General features: G+C 39.7%; 1 protein-coding gene across 2 annotated transcripts; it reads right to left on the reverse strand.

The window, feature by feature from the left end:
* Nucleotides 1–2,105: 2,105 nt before the first annotated feature.
* LOC124110939 lies at nt 2,106–8,634 on the reverse strand. 2 transcript variants are annotated; one of them, XM_046470430.2, is made up of 3 exons: nt 8,571–8,634; nt 5,857–5,992; nt 2,106–2,556 (listed from the first exon to the last, which is right to left on the reverse strand). In XM_046470430.2, exons 1-3 carry the CDS (start codon nt 8,592–8,594, stop codon nt 2,369–2,371), a joined length of 348 nt encoding a protein of 115 aa, XP_046326386.1. In that variant the 5' UTR covers nt 8,595–8,634; the 3' UTR covers nt 2,106–2,368. The 2 variants fall into 2 exon arrangements, with proteins under 2 accessions (XP_046326386.1, XP_046326385.1); XM_046470429.2 differs by having other exon boundaries at nt 2,106–2,589.
* Between the last annotated feature and the right edge of the window lie 8,318 nt (nt 8,635–16,952).

The raw sequence follows: 16,952 nt of genomic DNA on the forward strand, positions 1-16,952 counted from the left end.
ACTTATTGTACGATGGTAAAATGTCCAGTGCAGTAAGCGGCAGAGAGTGGGGGAATTTAGAGTTACCTCCCCTGGTTGTTGTAAGCAAACCCGACAGACTTTGTCTGGTTGGAGCGTAAACCTAACAGAGTGTGACTGTCTGAATATAGTGTATTGTGTGGTCATTTACTGATTTCATAATATAGTTAAGTTCGACCTGATTTCAGGGTTACCCTTAGCGTTTCTAGTTGGAAATCACCTGGTAACCTCAAATCGTACTTCTAGCTTAGACGAGTATAAGTACTTAGTCAAATTTAATCAAATGGGTACTCGTTCCTGTTACTGTGGTTCATTATATCATTGTTAAAACATATTTCCCCGTGTAATGTGTCTTGATTTATCCCAAAGCTTTATTACAAATCATGTCTTTCGAACAGCATCGAAGGAATCTGTTCGAGTGAGAAAAAGTCTGCAAGGTTAGACCAGCTGTCTTAGGTTCCGCAACATGCAACAGCGCAGAGCTGTATCCCTTTGCCGCGGGGTTCGAATCCAAGATTCACCTCGATTTTGATCCTGCGTCGTATACAAAATGGAAAATGTTCAAGGAACTGTGTCCATTTCCTCTCAAAAAAGCTTACACACTGAGAAAGAGATTTCAAAGCGGAGTTAAACCCAAGTCATTCACTCACTCACTCGGTCACAAGGAGAAATATTCTTGTAATCTTAGCTATGAAATTTTGTATTATGGAAAATGTAAACCACTCCAAAACACTGCTCTCCATTTTCACTGAGCTCTGTTAAAGAGGAATAACATGTATTCTAACACCATTGTGAAAATCGTATTGTTATTTGGACCTGTATAAAATGAGTCAGTCATTCGATTATCGAGATTGACATTAAGCTGATTTTTTGCATCGGGTGGTCACAATATATCTGACCTCACTGATCATATATATTAGTAGCCCGTGGTTTCGTTGTTCATGCTATCAACCAATGGCTTGGCGCTTCACAATGGAGTGTTCACCATCTTCCCGAGGCAAGGAGTTAACTGACTCCAAAAGTCCAGTTTCCACATTTTGGCTGGACTAACGAGTCTATGCATAGTCCAATCAAAATCGCGCACCGAAATCGAAATCCGGTTCGTAAACTGCCGTGCAGAGTTCGGTCGATTGCCAGATTTGTGAAGCATGTGTTCCGCCAACTCGGCGTCAACAGATATTCTCCAGATCCTTTCATGTTTCTAATCAAGGTTCTCGCTGGATTTGATGCACTTTGCAAAGAAAGGCCCGTTTTATTAAAATATAAATATTGATTACTGATTTAATTGATCATCTTAGTTTGTGATATGAGAGGTGGAACCCGTTTGGTCAATAGGAGGGACATAGAAGGGACATAACCCGCAATAGCCACTGGTGGCGCGACGATCGAGCCCAGAAATTCCAGCGAAGCTCGGCAAGGGTGGAAACTGGACTTTTACAGTCTGTTAACTCCCTTGTCTGGTGAAGATGAGTTTTCAAAGGATGCCGCCAAATGGCTGGATAAGCACCGACTGCAACGTTATACTCATTCACTGTGGTAGTTTCCATAAAGCTTTTACTCGATCAATATTACCATGTCCTACCATGCAATGAATTCGCAATCGATCGGCGTTTGTTTACTTATATACCAGACACAACAGCAAGGATGTAGATGAGGAGGCAGCATCAATTATGTATTGTACTCATCCAGTCATCATGTTAGCACAGACAACCTGTGATGATCACAAACATCAACGAAACACAAGGGGCCGTTTCAACACTAAAAGTCGTTTATTTGAGATACATTAGACGTGATATATGCACACAATAGATCTGTTAAAATGATAAAATATACGAGAGAAAAATATAACGGGTGAATAATAGCACGGACCTATATAACAAGTCCGTGATAATAGTAAAAATAGTAAAAATGTCAAAAAGACAAAATTTTATTAGAATTATTGTAAAAACTGGTTGTAGACATGTTTTGTTTTGTTTGTTGTTTAACGCCGCACTCGGCAATATTCCAGCTATACGACGGCGGTCTGAAAAATAATCGAGCCTGGACCAGACAATCCAGTGAATCACATCAGGAGCATCGATCCACACAATTGGGATCGATGACATGCATCACCACCCGATCCCGTTAGTCGCCTCTTACGACAAGCATAGTCGCCTTTTACGGCAAGCATGGGTTGCTGAAGACCTATTCTACCCCGGAACTTCACGGGTCTAAATACATCCTTTAAAAAATACGCTTTACATGATCAATTCCCATTTTTCGAAACACTTGTTATTGACGTTGAGAAAAACAAATATGTCAATAATTGTATTTTATACAGTCCCTCAAATCCGAATGTACACTTCGAAATTTACAACATATCGGGCAGTGATCCCATGATATCCCAACCGAGGACCTCGAAGAGGCTGTGGCAGTTGCAGTCTTCTGCGAAGAGGTTTGGGACGAATCTATCCCACATCAGCAACCACAGCAGCCCGCACAGAAAAAGGATTGTCACTGACCACCACAGCAAGGTCAAGGCGTATTGGGGGGGGCCACCTGAAATGGATCTGCCGTTTTGTCCATGAAGCTCTGTAAAAGACCGGGTGTTTCAATACATTCGACTTCAGATAAACGGAGTCGGATATATTTAACGATTAATAGTTTTATAAGACGTTGATAATATTAAACCTGCTGCAATGACATTGCCTATTATTATATAAATGGATTGAGAGTGATTCCATGGAATTTGATTGGCTCACCAAGCAATAATTTGTGGTCATGTAAAACCCTAGCGGACTACTGTTCCCTGATTGGCTGATAACAGAATGGGCGGGGCTTGTGTTACATGGTGGGGCTGAGCGAGGCAACGGATTTCGTATCGTTGTCTACAGTTTTGAGCTTGTTAAAAATTAGATAACGAGTTTGTGAAGTTAATATTTATAAGAATTGATTTCAATATATTTATGAGTTTTTCGAGGTATAAACTTAATAACCGATGTGCACGTTTTGCCACGTGGATTAACACAGTGTACATAACTATTGTCTATACTAGTGAATATCAAATTTTGGATATAACGAAGGGATTCTTGGAATTCGAAATACGGGGTAAATTGTAGGATTAGAACAAGAACGTGGATATTCCAATGCAGAAGAGTCGGGGGCAGCCTGGTGGTTAAAGCGTTCGCTCGTCACGCCGAAGACCCGGGTTCGATTCTCCGCATGGGAACAAATTGGGAAGCTCGTGTCCTCCGCCGTGATATTAATGGAATATTGCTACAAGCGGCGTAAAACCATACTCACTCACTCTGATATAGAACAATTGGTTATCAGTATCTCATGTTTGTCGTCAGGGCAGCCTCCACGTCTTGAGAAGTGTTCATGTTTTTCAGTTTGTGGTTTGTCTGGTCCAAATTCCATTAGTAACAGGCCATTGTGATAACGTTATAGGATACACAACTTCTCGTGAGGACGATCTGTGCCGTAGGTCACATGTCTCAAGACAAGCAACCAGTTTTTGTGAGAATCCGTCGCACGCGAACTCGCGACCTTCGGATTGTTAGCCTGACATCTATCCGGCTGAGCTACGTCCACACTGTAAAACTTAGTGCAAATTTACCTAATCATGCCTATGACGTTACGGAACTGAACGAAAAGGGTCGAATAGGTGACGGACACTTACGAAGGTTACGGGTAGGCATGGTGTCTCGTAACTTTAGTCTACGGACACTTACGAATGATCCCGTTTGGCATTCGGCACACTCGTCCCATTCTGTAATCTACAAGATACCGAGTGGTGAGGAATGAGCCGATATGCCGCGAACTGAAAACGGCTCCAGGCGTCAGACGTCAGACGTCGAACTCGCGAGTATGCATGAATGATATGGTATTTAATAATTCGTCGGGTGTTTTTTGTGACAGAAAAGTGTGGTAGGGAACACTGTAAGGATGATGTGGATAATAGTAAGGAACGAGGGAGGAATAAGGCTCCATAAGCATGACTAGTGACGACACAACGGTGAGTTCCCTTTTGAATCAGTACTGACAAAATGTAGCCGGTGAAAGTGGCTTGTGTGAATGTTCCAGGACAGTTTCCAGTAGCCAAAATATTCAACACAAAACCATTTCATCCTTTTTACTCGACGTTTTTGTGTGAAAAATATTAGAAGCCGCTATATAATGATCTATAAAAGCCACTAAACGAGTACCTAACCCTAATGATCGTAAAGGGGTGATTTATCGTAAAGGGGATCCAAGGGCTGAGGATAGAGTTCGGGGTAACCTACCCTAACACTGGCGACATTTGGATGTGTTCAGCGCCAATATAATATCCCTAATAAACTGCATTCTTGTGAAAATTAATGCACCGAAAAAATAATATATGTATATTAGTTCCCATTTATAACCATTTTATCCACTTCAATTGCGAGAAAAAACGAAATAAAAAATATATAAAAAACAAAAGTGCTTTCGTAAACTAGCGCTTGCTTTAAAATGCGCCGCCGCAGGCTATAATTAGTAAACAAATACTCAAAACTCTCAACACTGCAGGGCGTATTCAATGACATTGCGTGTAGAGATGATAGATCACTGGGAGGAGCTTATGCACACTCGATGACCCCTGACGTCACAAGGCATTGTTTCGCCGGTGTGACTGGCAACAAGATATACAAATTACGTCATAGTGTATGATCATGTGTTTGAAAAGTTTGTGGTACTGTATTCTTAAAGGGCAAGTTCACACGGAAATGAACCTAATTTTCTTGTACTTTTTCCACAATAAAAGTGTTAACCTAGAAGTGTCATAGACAAAAATATAAAAATATCACAATTAATTAACATATGTTTTGCATTAAAACGATTTATATTTTTCACATTTACCAAGTGTTCTATTTCCATAACAAAAACACCATGGCTTATGCCCCTTGCAATATGACGTCATTGGTGCCAATTGATAAACATTATGACGTCATCATGCTTTGTTAGAGCCGCTTCACGTGTTGTAGGTACAGATGTGTGATTCTAGCGTCTCAGATGCCAGCCAGCATAGTGTTATGCTGAGTCACCACTGCGCCGGAGTGTGTCGTAGGCCATGTTGTTTTACCGCAAACTTGTACTTGATATCTTTTGCGTTCAGAATAGACAGGGACCCAGTTGAATTGGCACCAATTACGTCATAATCTAAGGGGGATAACTCAGGCCAGTTTAGCTCGAAAAACGAAGGCCTCATAACGGCATATCATTTTCACACTATTGTGAGCTTCCTACTTTCACTGTGAAAAAAATGAGTGTATATTTTCAAACACAGATACTAACTAATTCTAAAATTGCGTTTTGTTTAGAAAAAGAAAGAAAGTGATTTTTGCGTGTACACTTCCCCTTTAAGGTAAAGGTAAATTAAATTTTCCTTGTACTTTTTCAGCATGAAAAGTATTTACCCAGTAGTTTCAGAGCCCAAACAATACAAATATCACAAGTAACTAAGTTATTTTATTCATTAAATCGATTTATATTTTTCACATTTACCACATTTCTATTTCCATAATAAACACACCAGGGCCCGCTTGCACAAAGCGATCTTAGCGCTGGGATGATTGTAACTCCCATACTTTAACATAGGCTTACAATAGTCGTAGCACTAAGATTGCTTTGTGCAAGTGGGCCCATGGCTTATGTCCCTTTCAATATGACGTCAATGGTGGCAATTGATAAAGGAATGACGTCATAAGACTTTATTAGCCCCTATTCACGTGGTGCAGGTACAGGTGTGGGATTCTAGCTTCTCACTCATTTACTCATTCATTCACTACCTGGAACAAACTAATATGTAAGTTCCATTAACTGTCATTCCTTAAGTACCTTCTCGGACTCTAATATCATCTCCAGCTGCCATGAAAGCCCTGAGGACAAAGTCTGGCACCAGCCTCCCCTCTCTTCTCTTCCAAAACCGCAGGGTTTCACTGTAGTTGAAGATCGGACGGGGAGAGAAGATCTCCTGTGCAGTAATATAAAGATGTATGTTCCTAAATGCACGTACAGTTGACTACGGTTATTACGAACTCGAGGGGGCCACTAATTTTAGTTCGTAATAACCGTAGTTCGTTATAAGCATACATACAGCATATGGACAACAAACGGTCGGGACTAAAAGTAGGTTCGTTATATCCGTCAGTTCGTTATAAGCGTGTTCGTTTTAAACGTAGTTTACTGTAGTTAAGAAGAGTATGCGGCACCATGCTAAAACGTGTCAATATCCGTTACAGTCACACATGGTCCTTTGTTTTGTGTGTTCGTTTGTTGTTTAAAGCCGCAATTAGCAATATTCCAGCTATTTGACGGCGGTCTGTCAATAATCGAGTCTGGACCAGACAATCCAGTGATTGATATCATGAGCATCGATCCACGCAATTGGGATCGATGACATGCATCAACCAAGTCAGCGAGCCTGACCACTCGATCCCGTTAGTCGCCTCTTACGACAAGCATAGTCGCCATGGTAAACATGGGTTGCTGAAGACCTATTCTACCCCGGATCTGAACTTTTATGAGGGTCATCACTGCACAATAGCTGCACCATGCGTATCCCCGCATCTGTTCAACGCCGGATCTTTACGGGTCCCACACACATAGTCAACCACGTTTGTAACTTTTGTTTGAGATGTTTTTGAGAATATTTTTCAATCAGCGCTCCAAGACAAAAACGATTCTCTGAGAGGACAAGCCTATAAAAGATTGTGTTGGCCTTCATCAATATTTTTCAGAACATCCAACAAGTTCAGTTAAATGTAAGCAGAAGTTATTTCGGGACGTTTTCCTGGAACATATTATTATTTTTCAAAACATCTTCTATTCTTTTGATGGTCTGTGGTGACCCTACTTGCTGTATTGTTTTGACCTGCAATGACCTGTTTTCAGCTGAATACTCTAGGCCTTTACAGGCGCTATATAATGAACGACGTGCAAAATATACACCCATGTTTGATAATGTTGTGGCTAAACATGAAACAAACAAGAATGGTTATTCGATGGTGATGTATTTGATAGGGATATCATGGTTGCGTCTTTGGACCTTAACCCGCTGAATGCCTAAACAAAATAATTTTTTTGTCATTTTCTTTCTGATGCACATTTTGATAAGATTTGAAAAGTTAAGGTTGCGCGAGAACTGCGATCGCTCGGCACTGGATGTACCTCCGGCTATAAAATTACGCAGATATGTAAAACATTAAATTTGCCATCTGATGGTGTAAATGGATGAAATGGATTTGTATGCTTATTTATAACGTTATACATTCAATACAAGTCCAGGAAAAGACTACCAGCGCCCTCTGTTGACAGATAGGCCGTAAATGATGAAAACTGATTTTCCTCTATGTCGTCAAAAGACGACAGAGGTTACGCACGTACAAAGAAAGGGGGGGCATAACTCTGCTATGCGTTGATGTGGGTAAGGACAATACATTTTCGTGATGTTTTCTTCACGAGGAACTAAGCTACTCCAACACAAATATCGATATTGAAACTGTATATGTTAGATATAAAACAAAACATAAGACATGATGAAATAAAAAAGGAAGTAATAGCAAATTGGATGTCCCTATCTAACATATATATTAGTCATTGGATTCCAACATTCTCCTGATTGTGCAAGTGTATTGACTAATGTTGCACCATTATTAATAGAACAGTAGCTTTATCACTAAATGTAATGAAATATTCAAATTGACAGCATTTTATTTGACGTCAAGTCTGCATGATTTTTATGTCTTTGACGGAGTCGGGGAAAGACATATTGGTATTTGTATCAATATTTATCCTACCTTATTTTCGTTAATGGTGTGGAAAATCTCGATGAGTAAAACGGAATTTGACGCTTTTCGACACAACATAAAAGTGTACATAGGGTAGACTGCAGTATTTGGGTCCCCACTTCGGAAGGAACGTTTTTACGTGTACATATGTATTATAACTGACATCAATCCGCAATGTTTGCACAGCTATAGTATACAAAGGCTGTTTAATGTGGCAGACTGAGGGTTAACTTACTTCGCTTGATTTCATCTCGACAAAAACAAAAACAAAAACCATTTGTCATTTGATTCTAAAATGTGCGAGGAATTCAAGGACACTATCCAATATGGCGGAAAGTTCACTTCGGCGTTTGTGTTTGCGTATTTTCCAAAACATTCTAAAGGATTCTATGGTTATCGGCGACGTTTTGGAATGATCATTGGTGATTTGATACAGATACCCGTGATCACTAATATGCTATTTTTTTTATGAATTCATTTCTCCGAGTTATATCCGAGATTTAGATTTAGATTCAAACCCGCACAGGGCATGTCATTTACGTTAACATTTCGACCACTAGAGAGAGCCTTGTGGATAAAAAGACTAGAAAGAGTCTTGTGGAGAAAAGAAAGGTCACAAAAATCTTTGGAAATGCTAAAATGTAAATCTAGATGCAATTACTGAATTAATAATTTAGAAGCCCTTTTAAAATATCTGAGCCCAAATGTCAACAAATGTATTAATAAATTACAGTAGATCAAGATAGGGACAGAAGTCCTTACCGTTTTGCTTTCTTTCACGTCCATTTTTTTCCGCCTCGCCAGGAACTGAAGCCGCTACAAAAGCGTGACGTCACCTATGTCGTCACGGGAGTTGTCATGGCTTTTCTCTGTGACGACAATGTAAGTGACGTCACATTAACATTCCGATGATTTGTCATGCCGTGTCGGATACCTTCCGCCTTTTTGATAAGGGATGTGCCCGAGCTCGATATCATTCCAGCCTGTTGATGTGAAGCGTAAAGAAAACTGAAAAAAGACATATCATGAAAAACGCGCTTTTAATTTTTGTCATTACTGTAAGTTATATTCCTTATCGTCAGAATGGCTTGTTTTCACTTTATTAGTATCAGCAAACATGCAGCTGTCTTCGTCAGTTAATCATCGAATATTTCGTGATTCTATTTCGAGTGTCGAGGACTATAATGACATTTTCATGATGACATTACAAGTATCATGAGAAATATAGATTTCCACTTATCGTATTTTGTATTTTCTTCGAGAAATCAGTATGGATATGTGTGTACATGTATGTAGTCGATTATTATCATGGATAATCTCATCTTTCTGTACTTAGTAATTCAAGAACCCGTCTTATATGGAAATAAAACACCATCAGTACATGACTGACAAGTTACATTCCGTTTTTGAATGAGTGAGTTCAGTATTTTAGTTACATCAAGGCGTGTCAGCTTGGAGTTGGAGGAAAGATCTTTGACGTTTGGCACATAAGTGAAACCCATATGCACGAGCACTGGTTTGGTGCTGACAAATCTAGAAACAAAATCTGGGCAAATCTGGCATTTGAAGCCACGATCATAGGTTTCTGGTAACGACAAAGCCCGGTTGTGATAGGCACAGGATCGCCATCAAGGCGGATGTGGCATTCTTAGTAACGGCTTTAAAATTGGAATTGTTCCCGGGTGAAATAGGGTCTTACGTCCCGTTCAAGATCGCCCGGACTAACGCCGGTTTGATACTGTTAGCCCACTGAGATACCATGCCGCAGTTTAACAAGCTGAGGCACAATATACCGACTCCGATCCGACCAGTCCTTTATGCCGAGCGCCAGGCAAGGTAACAACAAGTACTATAATTTAACGTCTTTTAGTATGACGCTGCCGGGGATCGAACCCCTTTCGCTCTCCGGGCAGACGCTATATCCACTAGACTAGGTAGGCTGTCCTTGTTATTAGGAAGTATGTATATATCCCCCCTATTTGTTTCCACCAGGAAAGCTTCACAGTATATTGGCATCAGAAACTAAAACCAAAAATACAATTGGTCTTATTAAAGTTGATGCAAAGCAGACAGCAGTAAAGAGTTGAGGTTCCCTATCTAGGACAAAAGCGTGAATAAATGGTGCTTTCTCGTGGCCTGTAAATAATACGTCAGGGCAAACCAGTGGTTGATAGTAGGAGCAACAATCCAAAATGCCCCACACCACGAAACCATATCAGCCAGTTGATGCATTTTAACCAGTTAACCACCTGGACCACGAAAGTTAGAAATAGGTTTATGTTACACTGGTTTCACAAAGCAACCTTAGCTTGATCTTAACCAAGTGTGTCAGCCTTAGCCTTAAGGTTTTTTGGTGGAACAGTGCAAAGATCCTCAATGTATTCATGCCGGCCAACAAGTAAGAGTTCCTCATATAGGATCTCAGACATTAATTATATAAATGGTTCGTTGGTTGTTTAAAGCTGCACTCAGAAATATTCCAGCCATATGACGGCGGTCTGTAAATAATGGAGTCTGGACCAGACAATCCAGTGAATGACATCATGAGCATCTATCCATGCCATTGAGATACTATTATATGCATCAACCAAGTCAGCGAGCCTGATCCCGTTAGTCAGTCGCCTCTCATGACAAGCATAGTTGCCTTTTACGGCAAGCATGGGTTGCTGAAAACCTATTCCACCCCGGATCTTCATTCTTTTTCCAAAATGACATATAAAACACATAATAATCACAAAACCAACACTAGTTGTTTGCAGTGTTTAATCTGGTTTGGCGATAATTATTTGACTATCTTACATAATAATGAAGCCATGAAAGCAAGATTTACAGAAATATGACATCCGCTCTCTACCTCTGTATCAACAGCATCAGTATTCTACATATGTACAGGTGGTGCACATCACGATGGAGGCAACACACATGGAGAACAAGGAAACATAACAATCCATATAGTGATAATACTCATCACCGTCCAGTAACTACAATCATCATCATGATTTTAACAAATATATGAACATGACCTGTCATGATCTTACACACATAAAAACAATGTTTTTCATTTCTTATAGGTTAAAAATAATCAACCATTACACATGTAACATAACACATACACATGATACCCTGTTTGAACAACATGAATCAGTACATTTCTTCTCTCTTGCTATACTCTAGGTTATTGCTACTGTTGTTTTGATCGGCAATGTTATCACATGAACTACAATATTAAAATTGGATCACATGGTTTAAATGGTTTGTGGTCAGACTGTTTAAATCCATAGTCAGCAATATTACAGCTGCAGGGTTAATTCAAGTTAAGACAAGCCCGACAATCTAGCAGTTGATAATGAGAGAAACAATCCTATTGGGTTATAATGACAGTGAGCCAGGTCACACTACACTGTAACCACACAATGCTGAATCTAGTCCGCTCTTAAGACTTGCATTGAGTACCTACATATATCCTGACCTGGAAACTCTAACTGGGTGATAGGTGAGAACTAAAACAAAGAAATGAATCACCTTTTACCTGTTACCTTTCATTATTTCAGTATTTCAACTATTTCATCACATGTCAAATTAATGTGGGAGGAAATCCTGAAGTGATGCAGGATTTAGACATCTTATCAATTTGGTGAAATCGTTGAGTACTGATATTGTGCGAACAAACCTAGAAACATAATGAAGGAAAATCTGTGATTCAAACCCATCATGGGTTCCTGGCATGCCAAAGGGACGTAACTCTGCACACTGAATTGCAGCAATTTCGATAACTTGGACGCCAGTGCCCTGTTTCATCATGTAATACATCCATGGCTTCACCTTTAAGGGATGGAATGATTACAGTGATGTATCCTGATACAAATACAATACAGAACATGCTAATTCTCTAGTGTGAAGCAAACATGTATTGAGCAGTGGAAGACCTTCTCCAGCTGTCAACCTTACACAGACTCTTAGATCCACTACTTCACCAGGGTCAAGATGTAAGTAAAATATCTGTTTTATTTAACATTTCACAAAACAGCAGTGTACTGGAAAATAATATTGGGCTAAGTCTTAGTATCTTTGTCCGAAACATAAATCCTATTATTGACGAAGTATCAAGAAGATATTCTTTCAGTACAGTTCAGTACAGTTTGCCCAAAACAAATAACTGGTTCTCCATTTCACTCCTAGACAAAAGACAGCTTCCACACTCAGACAGAGCAGACAATCATTGATGCTCTGCAGTTACCTCAAATTTACATGCACAACCCAGTATCATAGAGAGAGAGACACTGCATACAGCAGGAATGTTTGCAAAGACATTGAAAACAGACAGAAGGTATACCAATCACTAACTCCTATCTTCATCAACAGAAGCAGATTTACCTCATCAGCATGCACATAGCATCCTAAGAAAGCCAACACAGACCCGGTATGCTAGATTTGGTTCATTCTCAAAAACATTTTTTTAAGAACTTTTATGATCTGTTTGTTGTTTCACACCGCACGCAACATTATTCCAGCTAAATGATGGCAGTCTGTAAATAATCGAGTCTGGACCAGACAATCCAGTGATTGACATCATGAGCATCAATCTACGTAATTGGGATACGATGATATGCATGAACCAAGTCAGGAAGCCTGACCACTGATCCCGTTAGTCGCCTCTTACAGCAAAACATGGGTTGTTGAACACCTGATCTACCCCAGATCTTCACAGGTCTCTTGATACATTGAACCAAGTCAATATAGATTCACCATTGTGCAACACAAGATGAAGGTCATCTAATCTCCGGGAACCTGTACATGTTTCTTCACTAGTCTCACAACTAAATATACATGGGATGAGAGGGGGAGTAAATAATCTCATGTGTGAATGTACCGTTTCACACACAATAAATGCCCCTCTTGAAATAACCTTGAAAAATGCTAAGCGTAACCTCCAAGCACACAGCGCCGTCCAAATCAGCAGCCCCATCCTACAATGCACCCTGTGAGCCCCTCTAAATGAACTGCCTGGGATTGTAGTCCTATCCTACAAGGCATGTCATATATTTATACAGTGCTAACACCTATAGTTCAGCTCCGATTCTTGCATCCCAATTGTGCAATATCAAATTGTCCACCAAATGTTCTGCTACTGTGATGAAACTATGAAATATTTAACAATACTAAATAACCATTTGGTTTAGATAGTGAGTGAGTGAGTTGGGTTTAACGCCGCTTTTAACAGTATTCCAGTTATATGCGGCGTGTCAGCTTAATGTGGGAGGAAAGCCCCGAAGTGATGCAGGTCTCAGACGTTAATCACTTCGGTAAAACCCACGAGCACGGGTATGGTGCTGACAAATCTAGGAACATAATTGGGGCGAACCGGGATTCGAAACCACAATCATAGGTTTCTGGCGTGCCCAAGGGACGCAACTCTGCACAGCTAATCGCAGCGCCTTAGACGACTGGGCCACCCGTGCCCCCTGGTTTAGATAGAAACATCTGTATTTCACTGTAAAGTTTATGTGAAGTCATAGTTTTTAACTCTTTCACCTCCTAGATGCATATTTTAAAAAATAAATCCCTTTAACCCTCAACAAGCATATCATACACAGCAAAACACTCAGGTAATAAGAGACTTCAGTGTTACAGTGAGAGGGATGTCATCATTACATTCAATAGCACATGACACAATAAATACAATCAACCTTATATTCAAAGGTCCCCATTGCACGGAAAGTTGCTAGTTTGTGTTTGTTTGTTGTTCAACACCGCACTCAGCAATATTCCAGCTATATGACCATGCTCTGTAAATAATTAAGTCTGGACCAGACAATCCTGAGATCTACGCAATTGGGATACGATGACATGCATCAAAGAAGTCAGTGAGCCTAACCACCCAATCTTGTCGCCTCTTAAGACAAGCATGGCTTGCTGAAGATCAATTTCAACTGGATCTTCACAGGTGCACAGAGAGGTATCTCAAATAGAACAGAAATGTCTCTGCAGAAGTTGCCTGTTTTAGTCTACAATGGTATTCTCAATGACAGGTCTCTTTATGTTTATTGGCTGCTTTGCAGATTTCTATGATCAATGAAAAAAACTAAATAATTGACCCTTCATTTTGTTCTACAGAAATTAAATAGAAAAACAGGAGTTGGTAGAATGAGAATGTTTTTCAAATTCTTTCATTTTCATTATTGCAAAAGGTCATATAAATTGATGTTTAACGCCAGTCAGCAATGTTCCAGCTATAGTGAGTGAGTGTAGTTTTACGCCGCTTTTAGCAATATTCCAGCAATATCACGGCGGGGGACACCAGAAATGGGCTTGACACATTGTACCCATGTCGGGACTCGAACCCGGGTCTTCGGCATGACGAGCGAACACTTTAACCACTAGGCTACCCGACCGCCCCGTTCCAGCAATAGGACGGCAGTCATAGAAACGAACATTAATAGTATGTTCATGGGTAGAGTGCCACACTTTAATTAAGCTTGTAAGTACTGGTAAGTGTGAAGATTATTTCAGTGAACATACATATAATAATTTACACTGAACAAAAAACATTAGGGATCATGAATATTTGATGGATATTTAAAAACATTTTTATTGGTATATGAAGACTGAGCATACAATTTCATAAAAATATCCCCCAAATATTCATGATCCCTAACTTACTTTGTTCAGTATACATCACTTGTCTGGGTCAGGCAGGGAGTGAGTTAGTGAGTTTGGCTTAACGCCGCTTTTAACAGTATTCCAGTTATATCGCGGCGTGTCAGCTTAATGTGGGAGGAAAGCCCGAAGTGATGCAGGTCTCAGACGTTTACCACTTCGGTGAAACCCACGAGCACGGGTATGGTGCTGACAAACCTAGAAACATAATCGGGGCGAACCGGGATTCGAACCCACAATCATAGGTTTCTGGCGTGCCAAGGGGCGCAACTCTGCACAGCGAATCGCAGCGCCTTAGACGACTGGGCCACCCGTGCCCCCGGGTCAGGCAGGGAAGCAGCGATTTGTTATCAAAGGTTTTAACATAACAGGCTCAGTGGTAATAAAATAATGTTTAAACTTGATTTGTTTTTTAACACAGCTGGTTGTTAGTGTTGGCAGATGCGTACACCAGACAAAAATAACCAGTAATAAACAAGCAGGAAACAACTGCCCTTGGTAACATGTTAGCAATGTGCTACACAATACTATGTGTGATATATACATATGTACATTGCGCTATATACACATAGCTTCCACCCATACAGACACTGTACAGGTATCGCAAACAATGTTTATTGCACCTTGAGCACGGACAATCATCAGCATCGAATCTGAAAGTTTTTAATGAACAAGTTTGATAAAAAATATCATGATTTAGACCCAAGTTTACTTAAATAGGAAGTATTCACTACATGTGAACTTTGGAAGGAAATATTTCATAGGTTTTATAATCTGAAAAATATATCAACTGCTTTACCAGATGTTAATTTAACACTAACATAACAACATTCGCAGTATATATTCATTCAATGTTTGGTTTGCTGTAGGTTTAAGGTGCAAGATCAGCGATGAAATGAATACGATTTATCACAGTTCCATTTGATATGGGAGACATCTGCCGAATATGTTTGTTTGTTTGTTTGTTTGTTGTTTAACACAGCACACAGCAATTTCCAGCTATATGACAGCGGTCTGTAAATAATCGAGTCTGGACCAGGCAATCTAGTGATTGATGTCATGAGCATCGATCCAAGTAATTGGGATACAATGACATGTATCAACAAAGTCAGCGAGCCTGACCACCCAATCCTATTAGTCGCCTCTTACGACAAGCATAGTCGCCTTTTACGTCAAGCATGGGTTGCTGAAGACCTATTCTACCCCGAATCTTCATTGGTCCTGCCTAATATGGGACATTTATTTCCTGTCACTTGGTGAAGATACGGGGCACTAGACAAAGGGGCATTTAAAGATAGGTTTTGCTCCATAAACTTTGTATCATGCTAAAAAAACAATAGCACAAAACCATCTCTCTGAAACAATGCCAATGAGGAGCTGTGGGTTCCAGAGTTTGAGGGTGGATGTATTAGGCTCTAAAAACAAACCCCAAAATTAGCTTTATTTTAAATATATCAACCTATTTTTCTCTTGACTCATTAGCGACAGAAAACATTGATCCTGCACCTTCAACCTGTGGTCATTCTGCCTGCCACTGCTAGGGCTTAAAACCACTCTTCACCTTGATCCAGGAGCGTCCAGGGCCCTGGACAAAACCTTAGAAAATGACACATTATATCATGGAATACAACATAACATACAGTGAAAATTTCTTATTTGGATGGCTTGTGAAATCCATGGATTTTCCTCGATGTTTTAACCTCTTAACCACATCAAAAACTAGAAGGAAAGTGTCAATACACCAATACAAAGGAATACCAACTCAGAGACCTGGTTCATGAAATCTGGTATGATATACCGGTATATATACAATAGGCATTTATGTAGCAAATCAAGACTTTATCAATTTAAACATAAGGACAATTGTAAGCATTTGTACAGTTAGAATATATGTTGAACTCAGATATGCTAGGTCTCCAATCTGTGGCAGTTTGTCTGAAAGAGATGTTAAATCCCATTCATGTATGACATCACACTATAACATCATAAACACAGTAAGTCATTTCTGCTAGGACATCATGTTGACGCACCCTTCTTCTGGTCAGTTAATCTAGGAGATATACATACTGTTTACAAAGTTACGTTACCTTTAGATTTAATCACGCTTAATTAAGTTTAGAATTGAACGAATAGCATGAGGTTTTAAATGTAAAATTTTCAGTCCCAATAATTGAGAAAGAAATGATTTTCTATATATTAGCTTCCATGGTGAAGCAGACATTAAACAGCTGTTTCAATCAGAGGTGATTATATTCATTTGAAACTTCTGACTGACCAATCAGAATGCAGAAATTTCAAAATTCACGGTAGAATATAGCATTTGGGTGTTTAAATTGCTAAACAATGTGAATTTTTCACAGTTTATTACTTTCATGGACATGACAGACGGATATACAGGAAAGTGAGTTCACTGGCACAAACATTTGATGCAGACGACAGATATTGACTACTTTGGTGAAACTGATGAGAATAACTCCTTGGCAGATT

The sequence above is a fragment of the Haliotis rufescens genome, unplaced genomic scaffold (genome assembly GCF_023055435.1).
Source record: "Haliotis rufescens isolate VD_foot unplaced genomic scaffold, xgHalRufe1.0.p SCAF_1, whole genome shotgun sequence".
NCBI classification, from domain to species: domain Eukaryota; kingdom Metazoa; phylum Mollusca; class Gastropoda; order Lepetellida; family Haliotidae; genus Haliotis; species Haliotis rufescens.

Excerpts from the sequence above, each read along its gene's own strand:
- LOC124110939 (XM_046470429.2), bottom strand. The coding sequence starts at position 8,594 with ATGGACGTGAAAGAAAGCAAAACG. Across the intron at positions 5,993-8,570 it reads ACGTGAAAGAAAGCAAAACG|GAGATCTTCTCTCCCCGTCC; the intron begins GTAAGGACTTCT and ends ATTACTGCACAG. Across the intron at positions 2,590-5,856 it reads TGATATTAGAGTCCGAGAAG|AGCTTCATGGACAAAACGGC; the intron begins GTACTTAAGGAA and ends GGTCTTTTACAG.